General features: G+C 33.8%; 1 protein-coding gene and 1 long non-coding RNA gene across 3 annotated transcripts in view; one reads left to right on the top strand and one right to left on the bottom strand.

Annotated features, from left to right (window-relative positions):
- Positions 1-24230, bottom strand: part of TBCK (TBC1 domain containing kinase) — a 206151-nt gene that overhangs the window by 133726 nt on the left and 48195 nt on the right. For both annotated transcript variants that reach the window (XM_082729169.1, XM_082729170.1), the window contains exons 5-9: positions 22554-22627; positions 13707-13848; positions 10632-10692; positions 1382-1443; positions 252-313 (exon numbers count right to left, since the gene is read on the bottom strand). In XM_082729169.1, coding sequence (XP_082585295.1) covers positions 252-313; positions 1382-1443; positions 10632-10692; positions 13707-13848; positions 22554-22627 — 401 coding nt within the window. The remainder of the gene's footprint in view (positions 1-251; positions 314-1381; positions 1444-10631; positions 10693-13706; positions 13849-22553; positions 22628-24230) is intronic.
- The window catches only part of LOC309863940, a 193968-nt gene that overhangs the window by 142531 nt on the left and 27207 nt on the right, over positions 1-24230 (top strand). The gene's annotated exons all lie outside the window — the stretch shown is intronic.

Here is a 24230-nt window from a genome sequence, read left to right as displayed (position 1 = left end):
ACTAGGAAATGAACCAGTAACTTCTTTGGGAATGTGCCAGTTTTCTGACAGTGGTTTAATTACAGTTTTCTTCTTTTATTAATACATATTAGCACTATAACTAACAGTTATGATACTAGTGTCAATTATGTATTCTTATATATATGTAAATATTCTTATTTAATCCATTACTATTATAAGTAATAAGAAAAACCACAAATACTTTTATACTAAAGATATCAGCATAATCTCTAAGTCTTAATAATATAAACCTCTTGGAAGGGTGGAAGGTGAGACACTTCTTCAAAAGATTTATCACATTTTCGGGAAGGTCCTGGTAAATAAAAAAAAAAGAATTATTTAAAATGATCCATTTAAAAAAACATATTTTACTCACACTAGTCAGAAAGGCTAAAATTAACAAGTCAGGAAACAACAGATGTTGGCATGGATGCAGAGAAAGGGGAACCTTTTTACACTGTTGGTGGGAATGCCAACTGGTGCAGCCACTCTGGAAAACAGCATGAAGGTTCCCCAAAAAGTTGAAATCAGAGCTAACCTATAACCCAGCAACTGCACTACTAGAAGTTTATTGAAAGGACACAAACATAGTGATTTGAAGGGGTCCATGGACCCCAATGTTTATAGGATCAGTGTCCATAATAGCCAAACTATGGAAAGAACCCAGATGTCCACTAACAGATGAATGGATATAGAAGATGGGGTATGTATACATAATAGAATATTATTCAGCTATCAAAAAGTGAAATCTTGTCATTTGCAAACAACGTGGATGGAACTAGAGGGTATTATGTTAAGTGAAATAATAAGTCAATCAGAGAAAGGCAATTGTTATATGATTTCACTCATGTGGAATTTAAGAAACAAAACAGAGGAGCAAAGGGGAAGGGAAAAATAAAACAAGACATGATCAGAGATGGGGACATACCATGAGACTCTTAAGCATAGGAAATAAACTAAGGATTGCTGGAGGGGAGGGGAGAGGGGAAGGGGAAACTGGTTGATGGGCATTAAGGAAGGCGTGTGATATAATGAGCACTTGGTGTCATATGCAACTGACAAATCACTAGATTCTACCTCTGAAACTAATAACATACTATATGCCAATTAAATTGAATTTAAATAAAACATTTTTTAAAAAGAAAAGAATTATTTAAAATGATCCATTTAAAAATATATTTTACTCAAATGTTTGCTATTCTAGGACATTTTGATTTTTCTAAAAAGTCTTTTTATTTGGACTTTATACTAATTTATATTAGCTTATCACTCTATGAAAAAACAAAAATCTGAACAGAAATAAACATAGCTTTAAAATAGCTTGCTGTTAGATCTCAAGTATACAAAATACATACATTTCAATAACAGATTAATAACAAACCTTTATGATGTCCAGACAACCATGCTCTTCGGCCAGAACTATTATAGTGTCATCTACGCAATCTATAAAACAGAAAAATTGTATGAAGTAATGCTACTTATTTATCAGAACTGAACTCAGATAATTTTTTTAAAAATTGTGTTATGCAGTTTTGGAACCTGGAATATTAAAAGGCTTGTGACTTTGTTAAGTTTTGTTACATGTTTTGATAAAAATAAAGACTTTAAATACTAAATATTAATTGAATTATAGATACTAGAAGGTAGCCACTTAAATAATGACAAAAAGCAGTGGTTCAAGATAAAGATTCTCTTGCTCTCCCTACCTATATATGTAATGCACATATAGATATTACTCTTTTGCATTTACATAATTTGGAGAATGTATACATATCTCTGGGGATTTAAAGTATACATTTTACAATTCATATCAAAATATTAATACCAAACTTCAATGAACTAGAACAAACAATCCTAAAATCTGTATTGAACCACAAAAGACCTTGAATAGCCAAAACAATCTTGAAAAAGAACAAAACTGGAGATATCATGATCCCAGATTTCAAGAAATACTACAAAGCTGTAGTAATCAAAACAGCCAACAAAAAACCCCAAAATCTTGCCATTTGCAATGACATGGATGGAACTAGAGGGTATTATGCTAAGTGAAATAAGTCAGTCAGAGAAAGACAAATATCATATGACTCTCAGATATGAGGAATTTGAGAGGAAGGGTGGGGCATCGTTGGGGGAAGGGAGGGAAAAAAAGAAACAGAATGGGACTGCAGAGGAAGACAAACCATAAGAGACTCTTAATCTCAGAAAACAAACTAAGGGTTGCTGGGGGTGGTGGGGTTGGGAGAGGGTGGCTGGGTTATGGACTTTGGGGAGGGTACGTGCTATGGTGGGTGCTGTGAACTGTGTAAGACTGATGATTCACAGACCTGTACCTCTGAAACAAATAATACATTATATGTTAATAAAAACAAACAAACAAACAAACAAAAACCAGTATGGTACTGACACAAAAACAGACTCACAGATCAACAGAACAGAATAGTAAGCCCAGAAATAAATTCATGCTTACAGGGCCAAATTTATCTTCCACCCAAGAGGCAAGAATATGCAATGGGAAAAAAGACAGTCTCTTCAACAAATTGTCTTAGGAAAACTGGACAGCCACATGCAAAAGATGAAACTGGACCACTTTCTTACACCATACACAAAAATAAACTAAAAATGGGTTAAGGACCTAATTGTAGGGGTGCCTGGGTGGTTCAGGCAGTTAAGTAACTGCTTTCGGCTCAGGTCATGATCTCAGCGTCTGGGGATTGAGCCCCTCAGTAGGCTCTCTGCTCAGAGGGAGTTTGCTTCTCCCTTTTCCTCTGCTCCTCCTCCCCATTTGTGCTCTCTCTGTGTCTCAAATAAATAAATACAATCTTAAAAAAAAAAAGGACCTGTGAGACCTGAAACCATAAAAATCCTAATAGAGATAACAGGCAGGAATTTCTCTGACTTTGGCTGTAGCAGCATCTTTCTAGATATGTCCCCTGAGGCAAGGGAAACAAATGCAAAGATAAATTGCTGGGACTACATCAAAATAAAAAGTCTGTACAGTGATGGAAAAAACCAACAAAAATAAAAGACAACTATTGAAAGGGTAAAGATATTTGTAAATGACATATCTGATAAAGGGTTAGTCTCCAAAATATATAAAGAATTTAAACATCTCTTTAATGACTATATTGTAAACCCGAAACTAATATAGCACTGTATGTTAACTATACTGTAATTTAAAATAAAATAAAAAAGAATTTATATAATTCACCATCTAAAAAAAAATCCAACTAAAAATGGGCTGAAGATGTGAACAGACATTTCTCCAAAGTCATACAGATGGTTAACAGACACATGAAAAACGTGTTCAATATTACTCATAATCAGGGAAATGCAAAGTATAATCTCAATGAGATACCACCTCATACCTGTCAGGCTAAAATAAAAAAGTACAAGAAACAATAAATGTTGGCAAGGATGCGGAGAAAAAGGAACCCTTGTGTGCTACTGGTAGGAAAGCACACTGGTACAGTCTCTGTGAAAAACAGCATGGAGGCTCCTCAAAATATTAAAGATAGAAATAACATGATCCAGTAATCCCAGTACTGGGTATTTACCCAAAGAATAAAATACACTAATTCAGAAAGATATATGCACCCCTATGTTTATTGCAGCACTATTTATAACAGTCAAATTATGGAAGCAGCCCAAGTGTCCACTGATAGATGAATGGATAACAAAGATGTGGTGTGTATAAACACAATGGAATATTACTTAGCTACAAAAAAAAGCAGATTCTTGCCATTTACAGCAACATGTATGGGTATGGAGAGTATAACGCTAAGTGAAATAAGTTAGAGAAAGACAAATACCATATGATCTCACTCATTTGTGGAACTTAAGAATCAAAACAAATGAAGAAAAAGAAATTTTAAAAAAACAGACTCAACTATAGAGAAAAAACTGATGGTTACCAGAGAGGAGATGAGTTGGGGGGGCAGGTGAAATAGGTGAGGGAACTAAAAGTACATTTATCATGATGAGGACTGAGTAATGTCTATACATTGTTGAATCACTACATTGTACACCTGAAATTAATATAACACTGTATGTTAACTACACTGAAATTAAAATTATAAAAATAATAAAGTCTAAGTTTAGTCTGTAGACAATATTAAGAAATCTCTAAGACTCCTTAAAAGACTTATTATCAATATTTGAAACTAAACATGGTAAATATGGTAACATTTTGTGCAATTATATTTATAATTCATTATTATTTGATGTTTATTGATAATTTTCAGTACATATTCTTTTTTTAAAAATTTCTTTATTTTTTATAAACATATATTTTTATCCCCAGGGGTACAGGTCTGTGAATCGCCAGGTTTACACTTCACAGCACTCACCAAAGCACATACCCTCCCAATGTCCATAACCCCACCCCCCTTCTCCCAACTCCCCTCCCCCCAGCAACCCTCAGTTTGTTTTGTGAGATTAAGAGTCACTTATGGTTTGTCTCCCTCCCAATCCCATCTTCTTTCATTTACTCTTCTCCTACCCCCTTAACCCCGCAGGTTGCATCACCACTTCCTCAATCAGGGAGATCATATGACAGTTGTCGTTCTCTGCTTGACTTATTTCACTAAGCATGATACACTCTAGTTCCATCCATGTTGTCGCAAATGGCAAGATTTCATTTCTTTCATTTCTTTTGATGGCCGCATAGTATTCCATTGTGTATATATACCACATCTTCTTGATCCATTCAACTGCTGATGGACATCTAGGTTCTTTACATAGTTAGGCTAATGTGGACATTGCTGCTATAAACATTCGGGTGCACGTGCCCCTTGGGATCACTACGTTTGTATCCTTAGGGTAAATACCCAGTTGTGCAATTGCTGGGTCATAGGGCAGTTCTATTTTCAACATTTTGAGGAACCTCCATGCTGATTTCCAGAGTGGTTGCACCAGCTTGCATTCCCACCAACAGTGTAGGAGGGTTCCCCTTTCTCCGCATCCTCGCCAGCATCTGTCATTTCCTGACTTGTTAATTTTAGCCATTCTGACTGGTGTGAGGTGATATCTCATTGTGGTTTTGATTTATATTTCCCTGATGCCGAGTGACATGGAGCATTTTTTCATGTGTCTGTTGGCCATCTGGATGTCTTCTTTGCAGAAATGTCTGTTCATGTCCTCTGCCCATTTCTTGATTGGATTATTTGTTCTTTGGGTGTTGAGTTTGCTAAGTTCTTTATAGATTCTGGACACTAGTCCTTTATCTGATATGTCATATGCAAATATCTTCTCCCATTCTGTCAGTTGTCCTTTGGTTTTGTTAACTGTTTCCTTTGCTTTGATCTTGATGAAATCCCAATAGTTCATTTTTGCCCTTGCTTCCCTTGCCTTTGGCGATGTTCCTAGGAAGATGTTGCTGCCTGTGTTCTCTTCAAGGATTTCGATAGATTCCTTTCTCAGATTGAGGTCCTTCATCCATTTTGAGTCTATTTTCATGTGTGGTGTAAGGAAATGGGCCAATTTCATTTTTCTGCATGTGGCTGTCCAATTTTCCCAACACCATTTATTGAAGAGGCTGTCTTTTTTCCATTGGACATTCTTTCCTGCTTTGTCGAAGATTAGTTGAGCATAGAGTTGAGGGTCTACTTCTGGGCTCTCTATTCTGTTCCATTGATCTATGTGTCTGTTTTTGTGCCAGTACCATGCTGTCTTGATGATGACAGCTTTGTAATAGAGCTTGAAGTCCGGAATTGTGATGCCACCAACGTTGGCTTTCTTTTTCAATATCCCTTTGGCTATTCGAGGTCTTTTCTGGTTCCATATAAATTTTAGGATTATTTGTTCCATTTCTTTGAAAAAGATGGATGGTACTTTGATAGGAATTGCATTAAATGTGTACATTGCTTTAGGAAGCATAGACATTTTCACAATATTTATTCTTCCAATCCAGGAGCATGGAACATTTTTCCATTTCTTTGTGTCTTCTTCAATTTCTTTCATGAGTACTTTATAGTTTTCTGAGTATAGATTCGGTGCCTCTTTGGTTAGGTTTGTTCCTAGGTATCTTATGGTTTTGGGTGCAATAGTAAATGGGATTGACTCCTTAATTTCTCTTTCTTTTGTCTTGTTGTTGGTGTAGAGAAATGCAACTGATTTCTGTGCAATGATTTTATATCCTGACACTTTACTGAATTCCTGTACAATTTCTAGCAGTTTTGGAGTGGAGTCTTTTGGGTTTTCCACATTAGAATCATATCATCTGCGAAGAGTGATAGTTTGACTTCTTTGCTGATTTGGATGCCTTTGATCTCCTTTTGTTGTCTGATTGCTGAGGCTAGGACTTCTAGTACTATATTGAATAGCAGTGGTAATAATGGACATCCCTGCCGTGTTCCTGACCTTAGAAGAAAAGCTTTCAGTTTTTCTCTATTGAGAATATTTGCGGTGGGTTTTTCATAAATGGCTTTGATAATACTGAGGTATGTGCCCTCTATCCCTACACTTTGAAGAGTTTTGATCAGGAAGAGATGCTGTACTTTGTCAAATGCTTTTTCAGCATCTATTGAGAGTATCATACGGTTCTTGTTCTTTCTTTTATTGATGTGTTGTATCACATTGACTGATTTGCGGATGTTGAACCAACCTTGCAGCCCTGGAATAAATCCCACTTGGTCGTGGTGAATAATCCTTTAAATGTACTGTTGAATCCTATTGGCTAGTATTTTGTTCAGAATTTTCGCATCTGTGTTCATCAAGGATATTGGTCTATAGCTCTCTTTTTTGCTGGGATCCTTGTCTGGTTTGGGGATCAAGGTGATGCTGGCCTCATAAAATGAGTTTGGAAGTTTTCCTTCCATTTCTATTTTTTGGAACAGTTTCAGGAGAATAGGAATTATTTCTTATTTAAATGTTTGGTAGAACTCCCCCGGGAAGTCGTCTGGCCCTGGGCTTTTGTTTGTTTGGAGATTTTTAATGACTGTTTCAATCTCCTTACTGGTTATGGGTCTGTTCAGGCTTTCTATTTCTTCCTGGTTCAGTTGTGGTAGTTTATATGTTTCTAGGAATGCATCCATTTCTTCCAGATTGTCAAATTTGTTGGCGTAGAGTTGCTCATAGTATGTTCTTATAATTGTTTGTATTTCTTTGGTGTTAGTTGTGATCTCTCCTCTTTCATTCATGATTTTATTTATTTGGGTCCTTTCTCTTTTCTTTTTGATAAGTCTGGCCAGGGGTTTATCAATCTTATTCTTTCAAAGAGCCAGCTCCTAGTTTCATTGATTTGTTCTATTGTTTTTTTGGTTTTTATTTCATTCATTTCTGCTCTGATCTTTATGATTTCTCTTCTCTTGCTGGGTTTAGAGTTTCTTTCTTGTTCTTTCTCCAGCTCCTTTAGGTGTAGGGTTAGGTTGTGTACCTGAGACCTTTCTTGTTTCTTGAGAAAGCCTTGTACCGCTATATATTTTCCTCTCAGGACTGCCTTTGTTGTGTCCCACAGATTTTGAACCGTTGTGTTTTCATTATCATTTGTTTCCATGATTTTTTTCAATTCTTCTTTAATTTCCTGGTTGACCCATTCATTCTTTAGAAGGATGCTGTTTAGTCTCCATGTATTTGGGTTCTTTCCAAACTTCCTCTTTTGGTTGAGTTCTAGCTTCAGAGCATTGCGGTCTGAAAATATGCAGGGTATGATCCCAATCTTTTGATACCGGTTGAGACCTGATTTAGGACCGAGGATGTGATCTATTCTGGAGAATAATGTGTATTCTCTTGCATTGGGATGAAATGTTCTGAATATGTCTGTGATGTCCATCTGGCCCAGTGTGTCATTTAAGGTCTTTATTTCCTTTTTTATCTTTTGCTTGGATGATCTGTCCATTTCAGTGAGGGGGGTGTTAAAGTCCCCTACTATTATTGTATTATTGTTGATGTGTTTCTTTGATTTTGTTATTAATTGGTTTATATAGTTAGCTGCTCCCACGTTGGGGACATAGATATTTAAAATTGTTAGATCTTCTTGTTGGACAGACCCTTTGAGTATGATATAGTGTCCTTCCTCATCTCTTATTATAGTCTTTGGCTTAAAATCTAATTGATCTGATACAAGGATTGCCACTTCTGCTTTCTTCTGATGTCCATTAGCATGGTAAATTCTTTTCCACCCCCTCACTTTAAATCTGGTGGTGTCTTCGGGCTTAAAATGAGTTTCTTGGAGGCAACATATAGATGGGTTTTGTTTTTTTATCCATTCTGATATCCTGTGTCTTTTGATTGGGGGCATTTAGCCCATTAACATTCAGGGTAACTATTGAGAGATATGAATTTCATGCCATTGTATTGCCTGTAAGGTCACTGTTACTGTAAATTGTCTTTGTTCCTTTCAGATCTACCACTTGTAGGCTCTCTCTTTGCTTAGAGGACCCCTTTCAATATTTCCTGTAGAGCTGGTCTGGTGTTTGCAAATTCTTTCAGTTTTTTTTGTTTTGGAAGCTTTTAATCTCTCCTTCTATTTTCAATGATAGCGTAGCTGGATATAGTATTCATGGCTGCATGTTTTTCTCGTTTAGTGCTCTGAATATATCATGTCAGCTCTTTCTGGCCTGCCAGGTCTCTGTGGATAAGTCTTCTGCTAATCTAATATTTTTACCATTGTATGTTACAGACTTCTTTTCCCGGGCTGCTTTCAGGATTTTCTCTTTGTAACTAAGACTTGTAAATTTTACTATTAGGTGATGGGGTGTGGACCTATTCTTATTGATTTTGAGGGGCGTTCTCTGCACCTTCTGAATTTTGATGCTTGTTCCCTTTGCCATATTGGGGAAATTCTCTCCAGTATACCTTTTGCTTCCCTCTCTCTTTCTTCTTCTTCTGGAATCCCAATTATTCTAATGTTGTTTCGTCTTATGGTGTCACTTATCTCTCGAATTCTCCCCTCGTGGTCCAGTAGCTGTTTGTCCCTCTTTTGCTCAGCTTCTTTATTCTCTGTCATTTGGTCTTCTATATCACTAATTCTGCCTCATTTATCCTAGCAGTGAGAGCCTCCATTTTTTATTGCACCTCATTAATAGCTTTTATGATTTCAACTTGGTTAGATTTTAATTTTTTTATTTCTCCAGAAAGGGCTTTTATATCTCTCAAGAGGGTTTCTCTAATATCTTCCATGCCTTTTTCAAGTCCAGCTAGAACCTTGAGAATCATCATTCTGAACTCTAGATCTGTAATATTACCAATGTCTGTATTGATTAGGTCCCTCGCCTTTGGTACTGCTTCTTGTTCTTTTTTCTGTGGTGAATTTTTCTGCCTTGTCATTTTGTCTAGATAAGAGTATATGAAGGAGCAAGTAAGATACTAAAAGGGTGGCAACAAGTCCAGGATAATATGCTTTAACCAAATCAGAAGAGATCCCAAATCATGAGGGGGGTGAAAGGGGATACAAAGAGGTTCAGAAAGAAAAAAATAAATAAATAAAGATAGGAAACAATTAAAAAAAGAAAATGAATAAAGAAAAAGTATAAAAAAGAAAAAAATATATATTAGATAAACTAGATAAAAAATGTTAAAAAAGAAAAGGGTAAAAGTTAAAAAAATTTATCAAAAGAAGAGAAAAAAATTGAAAAAGAAAAAAAAATTAAATTAACTGCAAGACTAAAGAATCATGTGGAGAAAGCCATGAGTTCTGTGCTTTGCTTTCTCCTCCTCTGGAATTCTGCTGCTCTCCTTGGTATTGAAACTGCACTCCTTGGTAGGTGAACTTGGTCTTGGCTGGATTTCTTGTTGATCTTCTGTTGGAGGGGCCTGTTGTAGTGATTTTCAAGTGTCTTTGCCCCAGGCAGAATTGCACCACCCTTACCAGAGGCCGGACTGAGTAATCTGCTCAGGTTTGCTTTCAGGAGCTTTTGTTCCCTGAGTGCTTTCCGTAGAGTTCTGGAGGACGGGAATAAAAATGGCGGCCTCCTGGTCTCCGGCCTGGAGGAGCAGAGACCCTGGGGCCCCACTCCTCAGTGCGCCCTTAGATAACAGCACCCAGTAACTCACTCCCGTCTGCCTGACCTCTGGCCACGCTCCGAGCTCACAGAGCCTCAGTACATATTCTTATTTGTAAACCCTATTAACATGGACATCAATTTGTCACTCTTTTACATAAAGTGCTCTATCAATTTTTCTCTCCTTTATTACCGCATGTGCTTAATTTATTCTACTCTGAAGTAGATTACATACATTTATGTAAACTTGAATTAAATATTAAGATCTAATATACATATAAACTAAATGAGCTTGTTATAAGGAAAAATATTCTTCTCAGTCATTATTCACACATGATTCATCAAATAGAAACTCAAAACTTAAGCTATGTTTTCTGAAGGTAAACTACTACAGAGAAGTTTATTTATTCTCATATTTTGATTTCAGAACTTAGTTTACTTGGCTAGATCATGAAGCTAAGAAAATACTTATCTACATTATAATTTCTTAATGAGTAAGGAAAGCACTACAGTAATACTTCAGAAAGCACGCTTAAGTTGTCCTATTAATGCACTGATCATTAGAACATTAAAGAAATTCAGGATATTTCAGTGTATTCACTTTTTTAGAACACATTCTTAATGTGTATGATTACTAACAGTCACTAAAGATTATATTTGTAGTTGAAACATAATCATTTGTGAGACACTTACCCAATGTAAGCAAAAATTTTAGTCTTTCAGAAATATCCAAGCTCTGAAATAATTTTCTTCCCTGAATAAAACAGGAAAACAAATTCATGTTAACATTTACATCTTTTTTCAGGGAGGCACTTTTTCCCCTCAGAGATGAAAATGATTTTATCAGGTATCTCTTTTTTTTTTCAGAGGTTTTATTTGACTTTTAAAATAGTGTCACTAAGGAAAAATTATCAGTTTGACATTCAAACATTTCATATATTTAAGGATCATTATATTCTAGTTTAGAATCAAACATTCTTCACTTTTGAGAGCTATATATATCTGGTTGTCTAGAGAGATTCCAGGCCACCAGGTGCCTTATGCAAGGGACTGAGATGACCCTGGGAAAGATTCATATTATCCTTACATTTACCCAACTAATTCTTACTTATATATCATTATCCAGGTAATCTGCTGTCTCCATTAAGAAACATTCAATGACATGCCTTCCTCCTCCCACAATGAATTAGACAATCAACCTTTGTGCTCCCATAGCACCTGCTATATTTATTTTAAGATACATATATTGTATTTTAATTGTTTCCTGTATTCAGTTTCAGGGTGCTTCTTGAAATAGAGTCTGGAGTCAGTCATAATTTCAACAATTAATGTGTCAAGCAACAATTGTGTGCCAAATTGGACTTCTGGCCACAAGCTATATAACCTGGGCAAATATTTAACCTCCTTAGGTTACACTTTTCTCATTTATAAAACTGGAACGTTAACTATACATGCCATAGAGGTTGCAGTGAAGATTACAGAATGTATAAAAAAGTGCCTCACATTTTTTGCACATAGAAAATCATTCATAAATGTTGGCTATTATTCTTTTTTTTTTTTTTTTTTTTTTTTTTACAAACAAATTAAACGTATAGGATCCTTTAAGTATTCTTAGAAGGAAAGTCTTAAGAATATAGCCTGGTCTTTATGTGGAGAAAAAAAAGACCATTTTTGTTTTGTTTTGTTTTTTAATAAAGAGAGAGCAAAAAGATTCCTTAAAGTGTTGCCCCCTGCTCCTGTTCTCTTGGAGCTGACTTGTTAGTGCCTCATTCTTCTCCCATGCCCTGTCAGGAGGCGGCATTAAAGACTTATGAAATTAGGGGCACCTGGTTGGCTCAGTAGGCTAAGTCTCTGCCTTAGGCTTGGGTCATGGTCTCAGGGTGCTGGGATCAAGCCCTGCATCGGGCTCTCTGCTCAGTAGGGAGCCTGCTTCCCTTCCTCTCTCTGCCTGCCTCTCTTCCTACTTGTTATTTCTGTCAAATAAATAAATAAAATCTTAAAAAAAAAAGACACACCCTGATCATTAGTAAAGAGTTTAGATATATGTGATGTAATAAAAAGGAAAAGCTGTATATTTCACATTTACACTTACACTTCACATTCAGCATTCCAGTAAGAGTTTTCATTTAGGCTATGATTTTAAACAAAAGTGAGATTTGCTATCATTTAATATCAATGAAAAGTAAAACGACATTTTCCCTTACAAAAAGCAGTGCCAATATGTAAATTATTTTATGATTAAAAGTATAATCATAAAATATTATGATCATATTTTTCTTAATCATAAAATATTTTAGTACAATAAAAGATAACAGTGATGGACTATTTGTTATGTAACGCACCATACTTGTTTCATTTAGTTTTTCTAACAACTATGTAATATAGACAAAAATTTCTGCTTGTAAAGACCTCAATGTCCGAGTAAAGTACACAAATGTGACACATGCTATAATAGAAGAGGACAGCAAGGAATATAAGGACCTAATGCTGGCAGGTATTTGAAAGTAGGACTGAGAGACTGTTAGTTGTCCCTCCAAATCCATTCTCATTGCTTTCTCAATATTTATGTGTCCCAGCTAAAGACTGTATTTTTAGTGTCCCTTGTACAGATGTGCCATGTGACCACATAAGTAAATTGTAACCAATGAAATGTAAAGGGTTGACATTTGCACTTTTAGATCATCTTCTTAAAGAACAATTATCATGAACTCACTTATCTCCTTCCCTTATGCCTAAAAAATGATAAAGAAACAACTTTGGAAACCAGACGTTTGAGATTGGTGGAGCCATAGCCTAGCTTTGAGCACAACATGGACTGCTGTTAAATCAGGGAAAGAACATCCATGTTCTTTAAGCTACTATATTTTTAATTTCTTTCTTTTCAATAGCAACTTAGTCTTTGCCCTAATAAATATAGAGAATATCTGAAAAAGATCTCATAAAACACAATTCAACTACTAAGTGATTCTTGTAAGAAAACAAGAGGAGAGAAGAAGGTATTTTGGGAAAAAAGAATACCACAGAAAGGGGGACCATGAAGATATCAAAGAGTATACATAGCTTTAGGGTAACTCTTTCTAGAACTGTTTAATTTTTTATACTTAGTACAGTATAAATTCTTTATATTTAGTAAAGTATAAACACTTTATAAAGATACCAAAATGATAAGCAAATAAATTATCAAACAGGATTTTTTAATATGTCCATACTGAGATTTAAGCCTTTTTCCCCTTATATCTAGTCAAACCACAAAGCAAAAATATGTTACTAAATAGCTTTCTTATCAGAAAACCTATTTTAGGGGTTGCTGGGTGGCTCAGTCATTAAGTGTCTGCCTTCGGCTCAGGTCATGATCCTAGGGTCCTGGGATTGAGCCCCACATCAGGCTCCCTGCTCAGCAGCATGCCTACTTTTCCCACTCCCCCTGCTTGTATTCCCTCTCTCGCTGTGTCTTTCTGTCAAATAAATAAATAAAATCTTTTTTTTTTTTTTTTAAAGATTTTATTTATTTATTTGACAGACAGAGATCACAAGTAGGCAGAGAGGCAGGCAGAGAGAGAAGAGGAAGCAGGCTCCCCGCTGAGCAGAGAGCCCGATGTGGGGCTCGATCCCAGGACCTTGGGATCATGACCTGAGCCGAAAGCAGAGGCTTTAACCCACTGAGCCACCCAGGCGCCCCAATAAATAAAATCTTAAAAAAAAAAAGAAAAACTTATTTTAATAAGCACAAAATTTCTTTTTATCAGTTTAATATTTCTCTATACATACCACACAAAGCTCAAATAAAATGATTCCAAGAGACCATACATCTGATTTGGGGCCAGAAGGCAATGGTTTTTCACTTGACACATGATCAGTGGTTTTGAAAATTCCTTGTGCAATTACCTCAGGTGCCAAGTATGATGGATACCTGCAATGATACATTAAACAAATGAATAGTTACTACAAATTACAAAGGGAGAAAAAGTAGTACTACATGTTTACTATCTGTTTGATAAGATCTATGTAAAAGTCCAGTGCAATTAAATTAAAAATTTTTGCTAAGAAGATTTTAATCTAATCATCATAATACAGGTCTTTCATGTCCAGAAAACAAGAGAAAATATATATGCATCTTAAATAATTTTAAAATTATTGTGTCTCTCTGAAGCATTAATTCCTTTCATTGCTTTCCTCTCTTTTAAATACATTGCCATCTTGTAGTAGTCTGTTTTCAGGTGTTTTCTTTTCCTCCTTATTGCCTGTCTTCTCCTTACACTTAACTATTAATTAAAGTGCATTTTATCTTGGAAAATAGTACATATTCTTTTGAGTAGTAGAAATGTCAATATCTTTAAAGAAACATAAACTGAAAACTAAAATTCTTTCCCATTTCTGTGCTCTAGGCACCCCTACGTATTTATAGATATAGATAAACTTGACCATCCATCACCACTACCCCACAGGGCAGCATACTATACATTTTACTTTGCACAACTTTTTTTTTTTTCATTTAAAGTATATTTTAGATATTCTATAAAAATAAGTCTAGACTGTTTATTCTCTTTGAAAACTGCCAACAATTTTATTGTACTAATAATGCACATAATTAAAAAATGCACTAAATTTATTTGACAAAACACTGAAGAACATTTTGGAAGTTTCATTCCTACATGGATAATCAATTGAGCCCTATTCCATTTACTGAAAATGCTATCTACTCCCAACTAGTCCACAGTATCAGTTTCTACCACAAAGAAAATCTCTACATACATGTTTATCTGGATCTTGGCTCCCTATTTTGTTCCACTGGTAAATTTGCTGACACCATACCATTATACTATCTTAAGTCTATAACATTATATAAGTAATTGTCAACAATTGCTAAGACTAGTCCTCTCAAAACACACACATCTTTTCCCAAAATCTATAAGGAACTTACCAAACTCAACACCCAAAGAACAAGTAATCCAGTCAAGAAATAGGCAGAAGACATGAACAGACTTTTCTCCAAAGAAGATGTACAAATGGCCAACAGACACATGAAAAAATGCTCAACACCATCACTTAACATCAAGGAAATACAAATAAAAAACAATGAGATACCACCTCACACCAGTCAGAATGGCTAAAATTAACAAGTCAGGAAACAAGAGATATTGGTAAGGATGTGAATAAAGGGAAATCCCTTTACACTGTTGGTGTGAATGCAAGCTGGTACAGCCACTCTGGAAAACATTATGGAGGTTCCTCAAAAAGTGAAAACAGAGCTACCCTATGACCCAGCAATTGCCCTACTAGGTATATGCCCCAAAGTTACAAATGTAGTGATCTGAAGGGGCATATACACCCCATTGTTTATAGAGCAATATGTCCACAATAGCCAAACTATGGAAAGGGCCAGATGTCCAACAACAGATGAATAGATAAAGAAGATGTGGTATGTATATATACAATGGAATATTACACAGCCACAAAAATGAAATATTGCCATTTGCAACAACATGGATGGAACTAGAGGGTATTATGCTAAGCAAAATAAGTCGGTCAGAGAAAGACAATGTAATATGATTTCACTCATATGTGCAATTTAAGAAATGAAACAGAGGAATAAAGGGGAAGGGAGGAAAAAATGAAATGAGATGAAATCAGAGAGAGGGACAAACTGTGAGAGACTCTTAACCATAGGAAATAAACTGAGGGTTGCTGGAGGGGAGTGGGGTCGGGAATGGAGAAAATGGGTGATGGGCATGAAAGAGGGCATGTGATGTAATGAGCACTAGGTGTTATATGCAATTGATGAATCATTGAACTCTATCTCTGAAATTAATAATATATTATATGTTAATTAATTGAATTTAAATTAAAAAATAAAACGTTGGCTCTCCCCCACCCCCCCAAAAAAACCACATAAGCCTTTTAATTTCTCTGTAGGAGTGTCTAGGTACTTTTCAGATGTTTGTTCTCTCTATATATACATTTAGAACTAGCTTGTCAACTTGTTTCTCCCTCCCTTTCTCTCTCTCTCTCTTACACGCACACAGAGTTGGAATTTTTATTGAAATTAGATCAAATGCAACACAGGTTGGGGAGAATTGGCATTTTTCTGATACATACCCTAACAATCTATGAGCAAGTATCTATATTTATTTAGGCCTTTCATAATGTCTTTAAAAAAAAGATTTATATTTCTTTCACAGAGGTGCTTTCACAGAAGTGAAATATCTGCTTAGATTCTTTTTAGGTATTTCACATTCTTTTGCTGATGTGTAAATAATTTCTTTGTATTAATTTTGTATCTAGCAATACCGCTAAACCCTCAACATTTATGGGAGAATTCTTTTGAGTAGTCTGTAGATAAGCAAATCAGTTATGCTTAACTGATTTGTTTATAGTGACAGTTTTGTTTCCTCCTTTCTATAACTTTTAGTTTTTTTGCTGCCTTCTGTGGTAAAATTGCTAACATGAAAATAACTGCTGATAGTTGACCTCTTTGTCTTTTTTTTTTAAGATTTATTTATTCATTTAGTTGAAAGACAGAGGTCACAAGTAGGCATAGAGTCAGGCAGAGAGAGGAGGGGAAGCATGCTCCCTCCTGAGCAGAGCCCGATGGGGGGTTCGATCCCAGGACCCTGGGATCATGATCTGAGCTGAAGGCAGAGGCTTTAATCCACTGAGCCACCCAGGTGCCCTTATTCTCATCTTTTAAAAATACTTTTAACCTTTCACCATCATAGTTTCTCTGCAGAAATTTCTGTCAGTGTTAACCAGGAAGAAATTTTGAACATTTTGAACACTTCTTCTTTTTATTACAAAAAGAACGAATGATTCTTTTCTTTTTATATGTTAATGAGTTTAAATACATTAATTAATTACCTAATGTTTAACCAACCTTGCATTCCTGGACTTTTTGTTTCTAGTAATTTCACTTTGAAAATTGAAAATTTTATTTTCTTTATATATAATTTATAATATTTATATTAAATTATAAATTTTACAAATAAAATTTCATTATATATCTATATATAAATATATCTATATATTGATTTATATAAAATTTCTTTTCCTTGCCCAACTGCATTCATTAGTGCCAGGTATACACTGGCAAATGACAGTGGTGTTAGTAAATATTTTGTTTTAAACCTATTAACTTCGGGGTTGAAATCTATCTACTAACAGGGAGATATAAATAGATGGGTGATTTTTACTACATAAAAGGAAATAATTACATAGTCCCTTTTTATTCAGAATTTAATAAAGAATGTTATGATAAATCTATCAGTTGTTTTTAAGAGACTACAGAAATGATTACTTGATCTTTTTTACTTTTGATATATTGTCCTATTGAATTATGTTTATAGATTGCCTAAACCATCTGTATATTGGTAGAATAAACCACACTTGATAGTTATCTTCTATATGCTTCTGGTTCTTGTTGACTTTTCTATTAGAATTTTTTATATTAATATAACATACTTATATTATATAATAATAACAGATAATCAAGTATGGGTATGATTTATATTTAAAATATTTTATGTGGTACCTAGGGAAGACCAGGATTAATGTTATACTAGCTTATGAAAAAGGATATTGCAAGCTTTTCCTTTAAAAATAACCTTGAGGGCGCCTGAGTGGCTCAGTTGGTGAAGTGATTACCTTCGGCTCAGGTCATGATCTCGGAGTCCTGGGATTTAGTCACACATCAGGCTCCCAGCTCCATGGGGAGTCTGCTTCTCCCTCTGACCTTTTATCCTCTCATGCTCTCTCTCACTCTCTCTCAAATAAATAAATAAATAAATAAAATAATAAAATAAAAATAAGCTTGAAATGTATAGTATTGTAATTTAAATGGCAACAAACTTAATCACTAGGCACAGGTTTGGTAGAATTTGCCTGTGAGTCAGTCCAGGTATCTCTGTAGGGAGAGGTAATTCCTTCTACATTTCTATAATTGGTATTAGATTTTAAAATTTTCTTTGGGATTAAGTTTTGGTATTTTCATATTATATTTCCCTTTCTTTTATTCTAGTTTTCAAATTTGCTCAGAGCTAAGCAAAAAAATAATTTATTGAGTCTTCTAATGTTCTCTACCTCTCTAGTTATTTTTCCTTTACTATATCTTATTTTGTGCATTTGAGTAAGCCATCTTTTTGCTGATTAGGCTAATTAATAAATTATTTTAAAGATTTTATTTATTTATTTGACAGAAATCACAAGTAGGCAGAGAGGCAGGCAGAGAGAGACGGGTAAGCAGGCTCCCTGCTGAGCAGAGAGCCTGATGTAGGGCTCGATCCCAGAACCCTAGGATCATGACCTGAGCCGAAGGCAGAGGCTTTAACCCACTGAGCAACCCAGGTGCCCCTAATACATGTTTTTATTACAGATGCATTTCTTTTTGTCTCTCAGTACTTTACTATAGTCTGGTGATAGATGTTATAGAAACTTGGTATAGGTTAACTTCAGTATACTTTACTAAAGATAAACATTTGTATTTATAAAGTACAGTAAAGTTTTTGGCAGGAAATTCAATGGTAAATATAAAGGAATTGGTAAGAAAATCGTGTTATTGTATAAAATATTTTCCTATCACACTAAAACACTATTAATGTCTTCTGTCTTCTAAACTCATAAATGTAAGTCATTTTATTTAATAAAAAATACAAAGTCTTTATAAACAGTATATTCTATAAAATGTATCAAACTGCTAACTTTAATTTTCTAATGAATTCATTTTATGACTAATTCCACAAAACCTTAAGTTGATCTGCTGAGATGGAAATTATTTCTCCTCTCAGTGAATCCCCATGGTATTTTATCTGTATCTTTCTTATAGTTTTCAAATGATTATAAGATACTTACTTTACTTGTTTTATATATGACATAAAAGTCTATACACAATATGTAATACTATACATTTTTATGTTTTGTTTTTGTTTATGCTTATATTTAGTATACAAAAATTTACCCTCCTTTAATACAAACAAACTTGAGGGCACTGGTGTATCTTATTCATTTTTATAAACCTTCAACAACTACCAATAAAATTTAAATATAAGATATATTCAGTAAATTTTTGTTAATAAATAATATTTCTGGGTGTCTGGGGGCTCAGTCCCTTAAGCATCTGCCTTTGGCTATAATCATGATCCTGGGGTCCTGGGATTGAGTCTCCTATCAGGCTTCCTGCTCAGTGGGGAGTCTTGCTTCTCCCTCTCCCTCTCCCTCTCCCCTTCCCTCATGCTTATGTACTCTGTCCCTCTATCAAGTGAATAAATAAAATCCTAAAAAAATAATAACATTTCCTATCAAAAATGCCAATTAAGATGGCCTTACAGATAACTTAAGCAAACAGTATCAGACACATTGACAATTCTTATATTTAAATCATATAGCCTAGAAATAAAAGAAACAAAAATAGCGTTAGAAGAGAAATGAAAATGAGGGGAATTCTGCCTTACTTATTGCATATGTGCATATCCTTTCTTCATTTATCATCAAATTTAGTCATAAGCATAATTATCTGTATTTTTCAATCCCATGGATATTAGATTACTATGAAACCTGGCAATAATGACTATAATCAAAATACATTTAAGTATTTGGTACATCTATGTAACATATGTAACGTAGGCATTCAAATATTACTTTCATTTCTCTTCCTGAATTTTTCTGTAGCCACCTCCTCACACTATGATTGCTAATACTTACATTTAAAATATGTCAATTAAGTCAGAGAATACAGCTTAAATTCAATGGGTAAGTTAGACTTTTACATATCTTTACACTTTAATGCAATGATAATGATGACAGTAATATATACTTTTAATTTGCGCATATATTTCTCTCATATATAAATTAGTATTGAGCCATTTTGCCCAAAGTGATCATATTGCTCTTCTAAATGGCATCTGTGGAGACAACTAAAGCCTAATGGAAAAAGGATGGACTTGATGTTATAGTATTTGTATTCTAGTTTCAATTCTAGCACATATTCTATTTGTGGTCAGGGTTTCTTAATCTGAAAACAGGAATAATAATGTTTATCTCACAGAACTGTTATAAATACTAGTGAGTACTATTTTTATAAAAATGGAAAATATGATATAAATGCAATGTTGCATTTTTAATCACCATCACCTTGATATGCCTAGAAGGCAAATTGTTTATTTTTAATCCTGATTTCCAGTACATCTTATCCAAAAATAATGGTGTGGATTGTGAAAGGCCAAGTAATACTATAGGTAAATTGTTATATCTAAGATTTCTGACTGTGATCTCTAGAAGCATAGAGGTGAGCTTTGCTCTAAAATTATTTCCCTTTTAATCAAGAATTAATTAAACTAATAAAAATAACAAACCCTAGGATTGTTTTTAAATGTAGATTATCTCTTTTCAACAAATATCTCTTTAGCGTAGCATTTTAACACTCAAAGAAAATTACCAGAACTTTGCTGTATGACTGGTGAGGCTTTCATCATCTGTTTGATCTTTTAACAAGGTATTAAGCTACTGGCCAACTGAAACGAATGTCCAATTTCTAACTCTACAATATTTTGAAACAGATGTTAACATTTTACTTTGTTGTTCCTTAATATTTGTCTTTTGAATCAACTGCAAGCTTTTTTTGGTGTAAATATTTTCTTTCATGCCTTAGCTGTTTGATCACTTTATTTTTCCTGGCTAATGTTTCACATTTTGCTCTTTGATACTTTCTGGTCAGACCCTTTGGGTCCAAGACTTCAAAGTAACCCAGACCAAATGGCACACAAGACCAATTCTATCCAAGCATTTTAAATTCAAATGTAGTTCTTCAAAATACTTGATGTGCTTTATGAAAAATCACTTCCTTTCTTCCATTCATCACTAGTAAACCTAAAGCATCTTTAAGTAAAAGGCAAAAAAATTAAAGCAATTTTTGTTTGCATTATGTTTTTGGAGTTCTTTTTCAGACAGCTTGATTTAGACAACATGAAGAAGCATTAGCAATCACATTTACTTCCTGTGAGACCACTGCTCCCCAAAAGTTACTTCAAAAGGCAATTATCACATAGGAAAGAAGACACTGGAGCTTTATAGTGAACTTATTTTTATTATACTCAAAAGGGTTTTTTATAACAAATAAAATGTAGGCTATTTTTATAAATTGTTGTTTTCATGCTTGTTAAACAAGTTTTTTTCCTATGACCAAAGTGTTGGTATATGAAACTGCAAGATTATTAATTTATGTACCTTAATAAATGTGCGATCAAAAGAGAAAATTTTCCATTACACAATGAGCTTCTTGAGGATAGGAATCTATCTTACCCATTTTTGCACATTCAAGCATCCAGAAGAGAAGGTGTTCAGTAAATATTGTCTTAATAATTAAAGGAAGGAATGATAAGCCATTTATTTTAAGATTATTAGCGATGGCCTAATAAAAATTTTTGGTAAGAAATCTATAATCTAATCATAAAGATAAAAGGGTAATTTATAAATGAATCCCTTTTTAAAAAACATCTAATTAAGCAATGTTCCTACAGAAATACATTCCATGACTTCAAAGCACAATTCTTGCTAATGGAGTGACAGAACTAATTTCAGAGAGCCCAAAGAGCAAAACACAAAAAGGTACTATTAAAAAAATCACAAAGCAATTGAACAATATGAATAAGGTCTCTAGATTAGATAACAGTATTATATTAATTTTAATTTCCTTTTTTGATATTTGTTTTGTGGTTATGTAAGAAAATTCCTTACTTTAGGAAATACAAACTGAAGCATTAAGGGTAAAAGGTCATCAGATGCATTAATTATCTTAAATGATTCAAAAAATATTAATATACACATATACCTATATGTGTAAGAAAAAATAAATAAAGCAAATGTAATGAAATGTTGACATTTGGGGAATCTGGGTTAAGGCTATATAGGGATTCCTGTACTATTTTGAAACTTCTATGTACTGAAAATATTGCCAAAATTAAATATGCAAAAAATAAAAGAATTATATTATTAAAATGTCTAAAAAGAAACCATACAATAAATGTAACACAAAAATCTGTATCAAAAGCATCTGATTAATAAAAGGATAAAATAAACTTTCCTTTCTTAGAGGCCAACATAAACTAGAATTTCATAGCAGAAGTGATCAAATAAACCTCCCCAAATTTAAACATAGACTTTCAGGTGTAGACTCTACCCCAATACCTCTTATACCTACAGTGACTTAATTTGAGTCTTAATATATGATTATATCTTATGGAACAATAATTGTAGAAAATATTATAAGAATGCTTTTTCTCAGCCTTTTAAGGAACAAGCATTATCATTGTAAGAATCTGATCAGCCTTCTTTCCTTAAATTTACCCAATTCTGGATAAAATGAAATTAATCAGTAAGCATTATAAAGTGAAGAAGGTCGATAATCTCTTAGCCTCTCTTCCAATTCAATGAAATATCAACATTAGATATCTTCTGGGCACTGGAAAAACTCACCGTCTACTTTTTAAAAGCATATGGAAAATTAAAATACACTAATAAAGAAAAGCTAGTTTTGTGGAGAAATTAATATCACTAATAATGAAATATATATTTTGTCAACTATTACAAAGTTTACGACACAACTCAGAAAAAAAGAGAACACATTCTTACCCAATTGGGAAATCAACATCATCACCATGAGCTGTCATGTGATAAAGTCCAAATTTAGCCAATTTAACATGTCCCTACAATAATAATAAAAATCACTATTAAATGTTTTAATATTAGTAGCAGGAAAAAGTATCATTATACATTTCATAAGTAAAGAAATCACCAGACAGGTATATTAAGAAAAAAAATTAATTTGCCATAATTTTAGGTTATCATAATTTTATTTAAAAAGTATTTGCCAATGTCTGAAACCTGCTTTACACTCATTACAAATATATGTATAAGTATATGCATATGTGTATGTATGTATATACACATATATATATTACTTATATATAGATCTCATAAAAACAAATGCTTAAAATTTTTTTTTTATATTTTCCAGGTTTTTTTTTTTTTTAAGATTTTATGTATTTATTTACAGAGAGAGAGATCACAAGCAGGCAGAGCAGCAGGCAGAGAGCAGGGGAAGCAGGCTCGCTGCCGAGCAGAAATCCTGATGCAGGGCTTGATCCCAGGACCCTGAAACCATGACCTGAGCTGAAAGCAGAGGCTTAACCCACTGAGCCACCCAGGCACCCCAATATTTTCCAGGTATTTTGATGAAACCAAAAAAAGCAGAAATGTTCTCATTTGTCTTGAATCTCTGCTTAGAACATTTTTTGGTAAATTAATAAAAGAATTTTTTTTCAAGGACTTGCAAGTCTATTCATAATGTTATAATGTAACCCTGACATGGGGGTTCTCAACTTGAAAAGATCAGTTCACAAATCAAGATAGTAGTGAATCTGCTAGATTTCTAATTTTTATATTGTTTGAGAAAATCATAATTATCACAAAAGTGAGGTTCTTAATAAAAAGCAAATATAAATTTTATAAATCTCTTAAGTTTTACTCCTTTTTGATATTTAACACTTTAAAAAGAGTTAAATTGATTTTAAGATTTATTTTATTTTTCTCAAGAACTTTACTTCCCAGCACTGTAAAACATTTATATATTAAAGCAATCAGATTGGTTAGATACTCTACTGCTATAAAAATGCAATTAATGAGCACTACTGTAGCTTTTATGATTTTTAATATCATAGGGTAATTTGGTAAAAGTCTGGGGATCAGAGGAAAAGAATAATCCTACTAATACAAAAAATAATTCCCCCCAAAACATTCTCTCAAAATTACCTTATATGCTTATGGAAAAATGAATGTATGATTATTCCTGAAAACATACCATCTTGCTACCCATAATTTTCTTATGAGGGTTGACCTGCTTCTTATTAATCACCCACAAGATTTCCAGGTAGAGAAGTGGCATTCCAATAAGAAAAGAAGCTAGGTATGAACAGCTGGCAAATAAAGAAGATAAATGTAGAATAAAATAAAAAAGAAAAAAATAGGGAATAAGAAAGATACAGAGAAGAAAATACAATGCAGCTATGGTATGACAAAAATACTCTATGTAAATAGAGAAGCTTTCTTAAAATAAAAGCAAATTCCGAGGAGGAATGGACTGGGACGATACCATACTTATTTTTCAGAAAGCAAATGAAAGGAAAAACCAAACATGAAGTCAGAAAATGAATCTTGAGAACAAAAGAATAATGCATGTGAAAAACACATGGATTTATATAATTTAAAGATAAGGTTTTTTTTCTAACTACTAAAAAGATATCACTTTCA

Source organism: Mustela nivalis, assembly GCF_964662115.1.
Source record: "Mustela nivalis genome assembly, chromosome: 4".
NCBI classification, from domain to species: domain Eukaryota; kingdom Metazoa; phylum Chordata; class Mammalia; order Carnivora; family Mustelidae; genus Mustela; species Mustela nivalis.
The sequence above is the reverse complement of the archived record's forward strand: the minus strand, read 5'-3'. Positions and strand labels throughout refer to the sequence as shown.